Source organism: Portunus trituberculatus, chromosome 39, assembly GCF_017591435.1.
Source record: "Portunus trituberculatus isolate SZX2019 chromosome 39, ASM1759143v1, whole genome shotgun sequence".
NCBI classification, from domain to species: domain Eukaryota; kingdom Metazoa; phylum Arthropoda; class Malacostraca; order Decapoda; family Portunidae; genus Portunus; species Portunus trituberculatus.
The window spans coordinates 16,049,850-16,063,794 of NC_059293.1; the positions used below are offsets into that span (position 1 = coordinate 16,049,850).

General features: G+C 39.1%; 2 protein-coding genes across 6 annotated transcripts in view; one reads left to right on the top strand and one right to left on the bottom strand.

Annotated features, from left to right (window-relative positions):
• Positions 1–380: 380 nt before the first annotated feature.
• On the top strand, positions 381–7,315 carry LOC123515373. Of its 5 annotated transcripts, XR_006677849.1 has the most exons (9): positions 381–762; positions 1,270–1,408; positions 1,768–1,969; positions 2,300–2,397; positions 2,598–3,218; positions 4,257–4,432; positions 5,871–5,987; positions 6,368–6,429; positions 7,119–7,315. XR_006677849.1 is itself a non-coding variant. In XM_045273889.1 (5 exons), exons 1-5 carry the CDS (start codon positions 546–548, stop codon positions 2,911–2,913), a joined length of 972 nt encoding a protein of 323 aa, XP_045129824.1. In that variant the 5' UTR covers positions 381–545; the 3' UTR covers positions 2,914–3,796. The 5 variants fall into 5 exon arrangements, 1 of the variants encoding a protein (XP_045129824.1); XR_006677848.1 differs by lacking the exon at positions 6,368–6,429; XR_006677850.1 differs by lacking the exon at positions 4,257–4,432.
• A 2,069-nt stretch (positions 7,316–9,384) lies between these two features.
• The window catches only part of LOC123515375 (myotrophin-like), an 8,145-nt gene continuing 3,584 nt past the window's right edge, over positions 9,385–13,945 (bottom strand). The window contains exon 4 of the mRNA XM_045273890.1: positions 9,385–13,945. This exon is cut by the window's right edge and continues 1,398 nt beyond it. The gene's annotated coding sequence lies outside the window, so the exon portion shown is untranslated.

Here is a 13,945-nt window from a genome sequence, read left to right on the forward strand (position 1 = left end):
TATATATATATATATATATATATATATATATATATATATATATATATATATATATATATATATATATATATATATATGGAAGTTGTGGACAGATGTGCTGTGTCTAGTGTAGTATGGTTGCTCATGAGACCCTTTCCAGAAAGGTAAATTGTCTTGGGGTCTCTTAAATGTGATTTGAGATTTGAGCTTCCCGCGGCTGGGTGCCTGCTTCTGCTCTGTCTTGAAATAGGAACAGTTTTGACGGCATCATGAATAACTTGTCCTCAAATAAAAAAGAAATAATGATAATTTTCAATAGAGATTAGTTAAGTATTTTTATTCTTATGTTCTATTTTACAAGTGGTGAAATGTTTAACTATATTTACTGTACAGAAGTCAAGATCTGTCCGGGTATCAAAACAAACTCTGGCCCGCCGCCACGTGCTTGAAGCCTGACAGGCGGTGAGTGGGAAGCCGACGTGTGTGGTAAAGTGAAGGAAGAAACATAGAGTAAGAAGTAAGGATAAACAGAGAACCTGAGGATCAATACAGCTCACAGTAGTGTCATGTCTGACTCAAGCAGTTCAGATGGGGAGGAGTCGAGGTTTAAGGAAATCTGTGATCCTACACTGTGGAAGACAGCATCCAGGAGAGATAAGGCGGACACTGATCTTCCAAAGCAGGCTGCCAACCCTCAACACCGCAATGAGTTCAGCGGGAGGCAGTCCTTCGTGTTGCTGGAAAAGATCAAGGCGTCACTTGCTGCCAGTCAGACTAAGAGTGGTAAGATCTTTGACTGCATTCTCAAATATTTTAGTGCCTATCTCGACAACCTCTAGTGGAAGCTATTGGGATTTTTCAAAGATGTTTTGTTGGCCAGTAAATAAGATAAGAACCATTTACAAAGAGTTTAGGGAGGATGCTTCAAAAAGTTGTTTCAGTATTCTTTTGGCCATAAGCTCAGACTATTCCCCACACATTGTTGCTCCAGTGCCATATCAGATACCCACTCGGTTCACAACTGCTGAGAAGGCCCAGGTTCGAGTTCTGTGCATGGCAAGGCAAATGGGCGAGCCTCTTAATGTGTAGCCCCTGTTTACCTAGCAGCATGTAGGTACGGGATGTAATTCAAGCAGCTGTGACCTCACGGTCCTGGTGTGGTATGGCTTCAGTCCTACCTGAAGATCAGTCTATGAGTTCTGAGCTCTTTCTGTATGGTAAAGGCTAGCTGGATGACCAGCAGGCAACTGTGGTCATTTGCACGATATCCTTTATTCCATCTCTCCCCAGGCAGTCCATGGAGGGACTGTGATGATTCAGGATCACACAAGAAGGGATCTCGGACAGTTGATGTGAGCCGAAGCAATGTGGCAGCTCCCTCCACACTCTCCTCTTACCTTGCCAAGCAGCTTGCCGCCAGACTGGATGGGTTAGTGTTGTAGTTGTGCACTCTTAAGCTGCACTACTCTCTCTCCTGCTGTACTGCACTCATTTTTTTATGATCAAAAGCAAAAAGGAAGCTCTTCTTTTATTTTCATGGAGTGATGGAAGTAAGTGTTGAAATAAATCAAAAGTGAACAAGACTAACCAAACAGAGAGAGAGACATATCATAAAGGAAGATGTTTTGTTTCCCCAAATCTTGATACAGATCTTTGCTTAGAATAAGGTGGATAAGGATTTACAATTGTCATCACTAGACATAAATTTTCATGCTGTGGCTCCTTACAAAAGGATTGAAGGCACACCAGTCATCACAAATGTATCCAGATGATCCTATATCCCTCCAGGAGTGTGGAATTTTACTCCAACCAAGACAATTCTTCACCACAAAGCCAGGATTGTGGCAGCACCAACCATCAAAGCTTCCACCTCCTGAAGAATGTTTCACTCATTCACCAGGAGAGCGAAACTCTCAGTGATACACAGAAGAGGAAAAGGAAGAGAGTCAAGGTTCCAAAGAAACTTGCCTACTATGTCAGCTCAGATGAGGTGGGTCAGGGATAGCTCATCTTTGGCTGGTGGCACATTATCACATCACATTGCTAATGGTTGGTAAGCAGATATATTTCAGATTCAAACTTGGAAATCTAAAGCAGTAAAAAAGGGGATACAGTTGGAAGAAGGGGGAAGATTTTTCAAAAGATGTATCTGCACTATGCCTTCCACTGTGACTTTGACAATATTAAATCAATAGCACCAACATACATGTGTCATTAGAAGGTAATACAACATTAGTCTCTGATGCTAGATGGCTTATTCATAGATACTGCAATAAAATACATCCATAACAGTGATAGATTGTAAGTATACATCCTGCAGGAGGATCTGAAGACCAAGTGTAGTTCAGTGGCAGTATCTCCTGAGTGGATCCAGACAGGGAGTGAGTCTTACCCTCGGCCTCATCCCAAGAATGTGAGGTGAGATCTAAGTTTTGTCAGGAGGCATAGGATAGCATCTTCTGTTTCATTACAGTAAAAGCTCACTTTGATTTACACTGATCTTGACTAGAATATTAGTGGATATTTGGAATGTTTTTATATCTTTCTTCAAGTTTACATAGAATTAGTTTAGTAATTTCCTATTAATGGATATTGTGAGATGCTGCTCCCTGTTTCAGATACTTAGATGAGTACAAAGTGAAGGAACACAGGCCAGATGGAAGCATTGTAGCTGTACCATGCTCTGCATTGGATTCCACTGACACTGCTAAAGCTGGCAGTGAAAGAAAGAAAAAGAAATCCAAGAAAAATGTGTCTGAAAATAAAAGTGAAGCTTTAGTGTGTAAAAAGGAACAAGTTAGTGGGAGTTTTCAAAATGGTTTTAACAATATTCACGAAAACTTGATTTCTGAAGTAAAAACACAAAGAAAACAGACAAGGAAGAGAGGTAAAAAGAAGAAAAAGAAAGATGATAGTGAAATTAGTACTCTGTAAATCAAAAAGATTGTTTAGGTGGAAGAAACTGATGATGTTCTTCCTGTCTAGTCAGTATTTTGTTTCCTCCCATACATCCTTGCAGTGTGAGTGTTAACTTAACAAAAACTACATAATGAACACTGACCAGTACCTATACGATTAAGCTTAAGGATCACATTCTGTCCATGTGGAATTTAAGGCTATGTCCGCATTGGAAGTGAGAAAGTGGACGAAAGCGAGAGCAAGAAACTTTAATACATGACAACTAGTGGAGGTGGCTGCACTGGCAGTGGCCAGGGGATGGCTTCCTCATGGGTTGAAAGGTAAGAAAGTGAGAAGATTTAACAGTTTACTTTTCTTGCGCAAATCCTGAGGTTAAGAATGAGTGACGTTGCAGAGATGTTTCTATATTATCTGCTGTATCTCACTCCAGAAACTTGATATGGCATTTTTGATGATACTGTTTGTTGGCAGCAATTGTAGAACTCTGATATACTTGTAAGAGTCTGATATGAACAAAAATAAATTATGATGATTTGAATTCAACACTTCTGAAATCTTTATAACACATTCAGCTTGTGTCTGCCATATTCAGCAGGTATGATATGAATGCTAAGATAAACTCATAAGTTATAAATAAAAGTCTCCTAAACACATTGGTATAAGCAGATTTTTCATATTCTGCCACATAGACAAACCATGAGACCCTTTGTTACAGTAACAAGTTTTCCCTTTGCTTCTTGTGTATGCCAAAGGTGGCTTGCTTTCACCAGTGTTGGGTAGTGGAGAGGGATGAGGCATTGAGGGCTACATGTAGCTCCTTGCCTTTATAACAAAGCTGTGCTTCTACTGATCTCACATAATTATATTTTTGATACATATATCAATGTGTTTTCCGATATGATACCAGTTTTCTTTCTCATCAAATACTAACTTAACAGGTTCTTCTTGTTTCATGATAACATGTTAACAAAATTTTGGGGATGAACTTGTCAGTCATGACTTTGAACTCAGTCTAGTAAATCAGCTGATGTGAGGGTGGGGAAGGGCAGGGAAGGGAGTGGAAGAGCTATGGCAACTCCTGTCCCAGCAGCACTCACAACCAAGCCACAGAGAGGACAGATACCCAGACTTGGCTGTAAAACAGCTGATCAATGAAGTGTGTCCCTCACAGCCTGTATTTGTGATGCATCAAACAACAAACAATGACATGGCATTTGTAGCAGAACAATGGAGAAGAATAGATAAGAGAGAAGACTGGAGTTTCTAGTAAATTTATTTCCATACAATATTCTCTCTCTCTCTGCCATCACCAATTACCACACTCCACCTGATGCAAGCCTTCCTTGAATAATGTCCAGAATTATTGAGTCCTGATAAAACTAATAGAGGAGGAGGAGGAAGACCAGAAGTGTGACCCCCTACAAAGACCACCACTAGGACCTGGAACCCAAAGAGAGGCAGCAGCACGTCCCAGCCCTGGTCAGGTCAGCCACGCTCGTCCTTGCCCTGACTTGGCCTCAGGATCCAGCAGATGGTGTGTGGATTGGTGTTGGTTTGATTGTTTTTATTCAATTTGTATTTCTTTTTGTTTTGTTCCTTCATTCTTTTGTTATCTTGTTTCTTATATTTCAATTTTTTTCCCTTTACATTCTTATTTTCCTGATTTTATTAGTTTTTCCTATTGTTTCTTTCGTATTTCACTTGTATTTTCTCTTATTTTCTTATATTATGTTTGTCTTTATATTTCTTGTTTTCTTTATTTTCCTTTCCATTTCCTTGGATTTTCATGCCCTTGTATTCATTCTTTCTCCTTTCATCCTCCACTCCTCATCACCTCCCGCCATCTCTCTAGTCACCTTTTTTCCTTGACTTTCTATTATTCCTCTCTTTATTCTTGTTTCATTACTATTGTTTCTTTTCTTCTATTTGTTTTATACACCTCTTGCTCATCGCCTCCTGCCATTTCAACTAACACCTTAATCTCTTCCCTTCACACTTATCCCTCAAGAAACAGCCATTTCAACCTCACCTCCCATTCCATTCAACACCGTAACACCTTCAGTGGACACAAGGAAGCATTGCAACACACCTCTCCTGGACTGAGTGAGTTATGCAGTGTGGAGGTGTTGTTTCTACATTGAATACTTCACTGAAGGTTACATGAGATTGTCCAAGATGGATACCATTATGGAAATGTAAATGGCGACCGTTAAAGTGAATAGTTAGTATGGTGCTTTGTTTGCGCTATCATGTGTGAAATTGCCGGTCTAATAATACGTAGGCAGAGAGAAATAAATGAGAAAATATCGGTTACATGGTTTAGTGAACAGTTAATCATTTGTTGCTAGCGTTCCTCATATAAAATGCAAGGTTGACGCCACTGATGTTCGTTTCGTTCAGTGAATCATTCGAAGCACCGAAACTGGCGAAAGAGTAGTCATCGTCTGGCTTGGTGAATCCTTGCTCTGTTACTTGTCTGCTGTCCGTGGTGGAGGAAGTGTAAGCGAGAAAGTGAGTGTCTTCTGGTTTCCTTAGTTGGGTATATGTAGTGTTGAGTGTTAACCCCTTCAGTATCATGACGCGTTTTCATATTCATATTATACAGCTTCAGAAACTCGTGTGGGGCGTTAGAAAGGTGAAGACTGTGGCCATTAATCTTCTGACCTCCAGACACTTTCTAATGTCAATAAAATTGTCTAATTGTAAACAAAACTAAATAAAAAAAATGTTCCAGTATAGAAGGGGTTAACATTCCGTGGTGTTGTGACGTTTCTGCCCACTGTGTCGTATACTGTCAACACACCACCAGGCAAAAAGGCCTAACTGTATGTCGTACCTCTTGACCTTAACTAGCATACGGCCTTAAGCGATACTGTTGCCAGTGTAGACGTCATTTTTGCGTGGTGTGTATTATTGTTGGTTTATTACCATGTTAAGAAATAACAATACATTTTTTATGGTTGTTTTCGCAGGTAATCTGATTGGCAGTGGAAGGGAGCAGAGGAGGTTCATGGCTCCTCACCTCGGACTAACCCGTACTTGTCCGTGGCCTGGATTGAATGGAGTTTCTTGGCCCCTTAACTACAAGGGTACGTTGTGTAATTCTTACTCAACACGGTGTAAAATGCTTACAATGTAGACTGTTCAGGTGTCTTACTAAACCTTTTCTTTCCTTGTATATTAGTAAAGAGGAGAATAAGAGCTGGACTTCAATATATTATGCTTAGTTGAGATTATCGTCTTTATAACTTTTTATGGTGATTTATCTATAATAAGGGTGAAGTGGTAGTGTCTACCATTCAGTCTGGTGATTGTGGTTAGTAGTTTTAGATGAATAATTAGCGTGTCTTGCCCTGATATATATATATATATATATATATATATATATATATATATATATATATATATAATAATTTTTTTTTATTTTTTATACTTATATTTGTTTTCCCACCTTTTCCCTTGGCTTAAGCTGCTACATTTCCTGAAGATAGTGAAGGCTGTAGCATGGAACACATGGAACTGGAGCTCGAGGTACAAGACAAGAGAGATGAAGTGATTAACAAGTTAGGGGAAACAAGTGATTAATGAGTTAGGGCAAAACAAATGCAAGTGGAACCATGCGTACTTTGGGGTCCGAGGGGTCTCCAAGCGCACGGGTTCGAATCCTGTCCATTGTCCGAGTGTAGGTTGGAGTTCCTTACTCGGGGCAACGGTTTCCTAACGGGTGAGCTTTGAGATAGGAGGTACCCAAAAAAGTATCCCCTTTAGCTCAGAAGTTTCCGTGAAAAGCCCACATGGTAAAAAAAAAAAAAAAAAAAAAAAAAAAACTGTCCTGGAATGGATGTCCTTTAATGGATGGTGGTGGTGGTGGTCTGTGTAGCGATTAATGAAAGGATCATTTGAGGCTGTAAAAGCATTTCTGGACATAGATTTTTTTTTTTTTAGTTGCCAGTCCAAAAGGTCTGGGTCCTGGAAAGATCTGGAGCCACCTGCATCAACAAAGGATAATGGAGGGAAGATATTGTGGGTGACATTTGCATTTTGTGATGAACCCATTTAAGGATTGAATGTTGGTCTAATTAATCAGTACGGTGGCAAAGGGGTGTGAAGTATTGTAGAGTTGTCAGTCATTTTTAACTTCAGCTGTTTTCACAAATGGTGGTGTAGGTTTTCCAAAATGGTGTTCTAGATTTTAAAGTAATTGGTTTCTCTTTACCCAGGTCTGCATGTGTTGGATTGGTGCTGCCTCCAGTGTGTTGGTGCTGCTGCTTTGAAGATTCGTTGTTGCTGACATGCTTGTTGAATCTATACTTAATGTCATCCTTGTGTGTCAGACTTGTGGACTTGCTGTGATGCAGGTTAATAAGCTTCCAGTGTTAAGAGTTCTGAGGACTCCCAAATATATATATATATTTATTTTGTTTTTTTTTTTATAAATTTTTCCAATTGTGGAAATGCTTTTCCTTGATCTCCGGAGAGTCTTTGAGGTATCAATAACTTATATCCATATCCAGAGTTTTATAAAGTACTAAAGTACACAAGTTCTGAGATTTTGACTAAATAACACTATAGCACAGCACTAACACACTTTAGCTGGTTTTCGTGTGTTAAACTTTTAAGTTTAAAGCTATAAACCCTACTACTATCCCAGCTTTAAAGTCAAAGTTTAAGAAGGCATAAAAGAAACCTATGCATAACCCTTTGTGGTTTGAAGTGGAAACCATGGAAACTAAAGTATGGATAGTAGGTATGATACGTTGGGTATAGTCTGTAGAAACTGAAAATCCACGAAATGAATACTAAAGTATGGTATGGTGGTATGGTAGGTATAGTCTGTGTAGTACTTTTCATGCAGGGTCTGTGGTAGTTCATGGCATGGAGTAGTTTCTTCATGGAGTAGTTTCTTCAGTTTCCACTCTGTGCTGCCTTGCACCTTTACCCTTGCAAGGTATGTCTTACATGCAATGCAATGAACTACCACAGACCTTGCATTTAAAGTACTATACAGACTATACCTACCATACTCGTGAAAAAGACTATACCTTTCCTGCAATACCTTTCATGCAACACACTACGTTTCAACACAAGCAATACCTATTGTACCTTTACTATACCTTCCATGTATCTAAAAGGGCAAAGATCAGGAGTGCAGCCCAAAAGAAAACGCCTTAGTGAGCAGAGCCAAGATCTTGCAGTGAGCAGAGCCAAGATCTTGCAGACATGTACAAACTTTGACAAAAGCTACAGTACAGTCTGCAGGATGTCCTAGCGGTACGGGCACCCCGAGCTTTTTTTTTGGTTTGGTTTCTTGCTTCAGCAGAGCTTCTGGCACTTGGTTTTTCTTTTTCAAGGATGCTATTAATAAGTTTCTTGGTAATGCTGTGACAATGTGGTAGTTGAGTGCTGGAATCTGACCTTCAGGAATGACCTGTCAGAGAACCTACATATGAAAATAGGATTACACATGCATATTTAGCTCTTTATACTACAAGCACAGAATCTGAACTAATGACAACCATGAGAGTGAATTATGTATAAGAACTGGTTACTATGTAATAAAGTAATACTCCACAAAATCAATGCTAACAGAAATCTACCTGCCATACTACTAGCTGGCCTATTTTCCACTTGTTTCTGAAGACATGTGGTGGTGGTGGTGTGGTTGGAGGGAGGAAACCACACTGATGGTGTCCCTTGGGCCTCACAATCTAGTGGCATCCCTGTGGATCGAACATACTGGACATGAAAGGCTCTGGTAAGGCTTCTCAGTATATCATTACGTCATTGCATTATGACTCACTGACAATTCACTTTCTTACTGTTTACTCATGCCAATATAAAGGATTATCATACCTTCAGCAACTGACAAGACTCACAAAGACCATGAAGAGTCCAAAAATTACTGCAGCAACTGAAAGGCTATTGCTATGTCATGTCTACCTAGATATTCTTCAAGCAATGTTCCTTTCTTCTCACTACTGCCACAGCTTGTCTTCTGCTATTAACACATTTTCAAGGAAAAAATGGAGTGTTAGGCCAATAATACCAGGGGCTAAAACACAAAATCATTGGACCAAATGACACCAATGAATGCCCAACCAACACTTCTGGTCCTAAGGTGGTTCTTTCATTAGCTGTAACAAACTAAAGGAAAAATAGATTACCAACTTACTAGAGCCTTGTGCCCAAGCATTTGCAACATATCTATTTCACTGTGAGGGTATTTATCTTCTGACTGCACATGATACAAGCTGGCAAAACACGAGTCTTTCAATGAGGATCCAGATGAGTTGGCAGCTAGGGAGAGTATGATGAAAAGACTATGGATTACATCTGCCACTCCCTTGGATATACATTGAACACATCTTCCAAAAGGAAGGAGGGATCATTAGTATGGACACACATTACAGTTAATAAACTAATATTTGTTAAATAATATGTGTATCCTTTATTTTCTCCAGCAATGAAGGGACACAAAGAGACGTGTTAAAATGGCTATAACTTCTTTCATTGTTGAAATGTTACAGGCATATAACTTGATCAATAAACAAGCCACCTTCCTATATAAAAATGCTGAATCATACAAAACGACCTCCCTAATGATTCTTAATCTTAATAGTAGTAACACAAAAATTGTAAGGGGAACCAAGAATATGAAATTAACAAAGAAAGCATTGATTTACATCTACACAGTAAAACAATTTTAAATGCATGAATTGGTCTTTATCATTGAAAAACAGTTTGGACTGAGTCACAGAGACATTTGTCTTCACTCATCTATTCCAAGTCCTCTTGAAGAAGAAGTGGTTCAATGCTTCCACCTCCACATAGAACTTGGGATGGGAATGTTAGCAAGGTGTGCAAGTTTGGGAAATGTTGGAAGCTGTCACATGTTTGATTACTTTCATTCAACTTCTCAACTAGATAAAGGCAAAGAACTGAAACGGCAAGCAAATTTTATGGCCAACTGTTTATGTACGTCTGGCTGGAGAGCTGGGAGCCTTGTGGCCAAACATCATCACAACCCAATCCAAACTGATTATTGTATATAGCATTATATATATATATATATACTGTATTTGTATATGACAATCAGAGCAGGAGTGAATATGTAACTATGAGCAAAGATTATTTTCTAGGTATCTAACTTCCAAGAAAATTATTCTTGCTTTGTGGTTAAGTTACATACTTTCACTCACAATTGCAATTAAACTTTTTAGAGGAAAAACTATTCTAAAAAATAGTATGTAATAGGAACAAATTCCATCTAAACAGCTACTGATGACTGATTTAATGCTCTTGAAAAGTTTTGATGCAGAGGAGCTGTTTGTTGAAGCCTCTCTGAGGGAAAGTTGCTGTTTTAGAAATGTAATGGCCACAATGTCTTGATGTGTCATATGTGTGGAAACAATTTCCACAAGAGCTCTTGTAACACACCACTTATATGTGGCTTGCCTTTTTCTCATATAATTTCTCTGGACAGCCTCCCCTTCATTTTGTCTGCAGGTGTGAGTAACTCACAACCTTGAATCATTAACTACATATCATTCACATGCTCTGAGTTCTTTATCCATTCACTTTATAGACACAAACCTGTTCCTTTAAGAAAAGTTCTGAGATACAGGCAGCTTCAAATCATTTAGCCATTATGTGATATGACAACTAGGCAAGTGATAGATATGCCACAGCACCAAGCAGTCCTTTGACATGGGAAATATCTGGAAAGATTTTTTCAGATTATTGCAGTAAAAGATCTGATCGGAGTAAAGGCTGCTGGGTTGAGCTGAGAAGACAAATGTTTAAGTCAAGATGATAATTTTGCTTCATGCTACTGCCTGTGTTTCTCAATCCTGAGACAAGGCACTTCTTGCACCACTGGAACTAACCTTGAAGACTGAGGGAGGCCATTCCATGGAAATCCATCATAAAACTGGTTAAGAAAACATTTCAAGGCTCTTTTTTGGTGCAGACTATTGACAGACAAAACATTACTGAAACAACTGTTAGTTCTGGCTGGTTTGCAATCACTTTCCAGACACTGTAAGTCAAGTACAAACTCATGGAACATTCAGGCAGCTTAGACACCCTAAAAGGCAATGATTTGTAGAGTTGTTAATTCATAACACTTCCCCTCAATTAAGAGCAATAGGAAAGAATGAGTCACTGGCTGAGATGTAACCAGTAGATAAAAGAGAAAAGTTAAGCATGCTGCTTAGTTCTTGAGACTGTGTTTGCAAAGCTAAATTTTCACATCACAGAACCTTTGGTGAGGCCTACTGCAAAATCATAATTTATGGGAAGAAAACACCTCTGGAACAAAGAATTTCAATCTCCATTACTGCAGACACCCCAAATCTTGGGTGGCATCAGGATAAAACCCTTCCCAGCGATCCGTGGGGAGTGCACACAATGGCAAGATGGAGGTGCTTCATGATTCACCCCACGGTCCCTCAAGCGCCTAACTTGCTAAAATACACAGCATAAATCACAAGAATACTGGAAGAAGGCAACATCATATACAACTATGGCATGACAATGAGAACTGGTGGCTTGAGATAACAAAACCCTCTAAAGGAGTCATTCCAAACATTCTGGAGAAACAGATACAGTACTGTGGGAACTACTGATTGCTCAGGACAAGTCACTGTGCACCATCAGGCAGTCACTGATCCACATCATAATTTAATAAGAAGGTGCCATCCATGAAACAGTCAGGTTCTGGGCTGGCAGCCACTACACGAACAAGAGACCATAAACTTGAGCAGCCAATTGCACAACAAGCACAGCAACATGCTGCAGTGCTGTGATGAGCAGTGCCCATCTTTCTATAATTCCCTTACTGGGCTGTATTTTGCCCACCAATGAATATGATGGCTTTTCATCCCATGGGTCTGAAGCTCCTAACAGACATATTCAAACTCTGAGAGCAAAATCAATGCAGGGGTATTCATGTTGTTATACGTATTAGGCACTTCAAACTCAGGCAAACCTCACTGCTTCTCAAAAATGAATATCAACTGACTACAGTATTCTAACATGCATTGAGCAGAACAAATCTGTGTGAGATGGGAGAGAAAATGTAGTTTAACTATTCTAAATAATGAAGCATGTAAAAATTTTTGAGGAAAACATTCCACCTGAATTTTGGAGTTTCCTTTAAGCCTCTAGAAAATAAAAGCCAATTCTTGGAAATGGAAAGGAACTGTAATAAGATATGAGTTCAAATTCAAATATGATGCAGTAATTAGAACACAATAAAGAAGGCTTGAAGATATTCATTCATAAAAAGTAACAAAGTGTACCCTAAAGTTTGTATAACAGTGCCTGTGTGTGCCCTTTAGGTGACATGACAGGGAGTGAAGTTTGATGGGTGGCAGTGGGTGGTAGTGGCCGACTCAGGAATAACACAGAGTTGTACACACTAGTCTCCTTATGGTTAGTTTTAGTTCTAAGGGTGTTTCTCATTAAACACTTGTGTTTTGTGGGCATCTTCCAGGCTGGTGGATCAGAGAAAGCAACAAGGAAAACCTCATGTTTATGATGGCAAAGTTGTCTTTTTTATTGTGTCAAAGTGAGTAATGCATAAAAAAAAAAGGCTCAAATATTCTTAGCAAGGATTTTTCAAGTGGAACAAGTCAGCCCATAAAATAGATAGCTTTAAGTTGATGCTAAAGTTAATGAGGACAGGATTGATCTCACAGCTCTAGATAATAATATTGAGACAAGAAATCTATCATGATAATTCTAGGCAGCACACATGCATGCACACATGCACACACACACACACACACACACAATGATACTGGCAAGAACCTCTCTTAATTCATCTCAGTGAAGAGAATGAAGTACACACACAGCTTCACAATATTCCTCTTATCACAGAGTTTACTAAGCTATACAGTCAATCCCTGTGTGACATGACAACACCATTTTTCACTTTCAAAGGGGGAAAGAATTTTGTTATCATTCCACTGAGAAAAATCACAAAATAGTGAATGACTACCTGTTAGTACTACTTGTGCATGTTATGGTTATCAAATTATGCAACATTACCTTTCAGTTTCAAACACTGGAAGCATATTCAGTAAATTATGAACTGGTAAATCACTGAGGCCACCTCTTTCACTCTCTCAGAATTCACGAAGCTGCTACAATCCCTCAGGCTGCCTCTTTCTTTACCTGACGACAGAAAGAATACAGCACTAATCCCTTTCAGACTATATATGAACAAAATATACGTTCAATATGTAGTATTGTCTCTTGCACAATGCAGACAGCCCGATGTCCGTGGAGCACCCAGACACTTCACAATGGCTGAAGATTCCCAACACACAGCTCAGTGGGAACAAGGACCAAGCAGTAAAATATTGCTCGCAGTGCTGCACAGAGAAGTGCTTTTGGCTGATATGTCTTAGTCTGATGCAACGCAACAGCCACGTGACACTGTCCTACACCTAACCAGGTTAGGAACACTCCCACCACAGACAGTTACTTAGTATACACACTCTCATTTTGCTGACACAAACAATTCAGTCATAAAATAAGCTGGTAACTTTTGAGCCCATTTCATATTATAAACAATATTAAAAAATATAACTCATAAGATCAATAGATAATTGTATAGGACTGATCATTAGTCTCAATTCCATTCATTATTCAAAACTTGCCTTAGTAAAATCCTGAACCGACTACAGTGGCGTGCTGGCTAATGCCTCACCTCTCTTCCATGCTGCCAAGCCAACAATTGAAAGAAATGGCTCTTATAGATTATTAACTAATGCCACATTCAGGTATCTCAATTCAATCTCTGGAAGTTAATGATTGTACAACACCTGAGACTCACACCAGACTACTGTATCTGTGATGACAAGCCTACAATCTTTCATCCAGAGCCAGGTGAGGTTTTGTTTTTAGCTTAATTTAAAATATCATAATAATTATCAACAAATTGTTCAATACAAGCTGATTAACATAGAACCTAAAGCTGAAGACAAACTTGTCACAAACTACTAAGCATAAATCTCATCACACATGACAACACACACAA

What these genes read in the sequence shown, in the direction of transcription:
- LOC123515373 (XM_045273889.1), top strand. Translation starts at nt 546, where the DNA reads ATGTCTGACTCAAGCAGTTCAGATGGGGAGGAGTCGAGGTTTAAGGAA. An exon ending in ACTATGTCAGCTCAGATGAG is followed by an intron (nt 1,970 to 2,299) that starts GTGGGTCAGGGA and finishes TACATCCTGCAG; the next exon opens with GAGGATCTGAAGACCAAGTG. An exon ending in CCTCATCCCAAGAATGTGAG is followed by an intron (nt 2,398 to 2,597) that starts GTGAGATCTAAG and finishes TCCCTGTTTCAG; the next exon opens with ATACTTAGATGAGTACAAAG.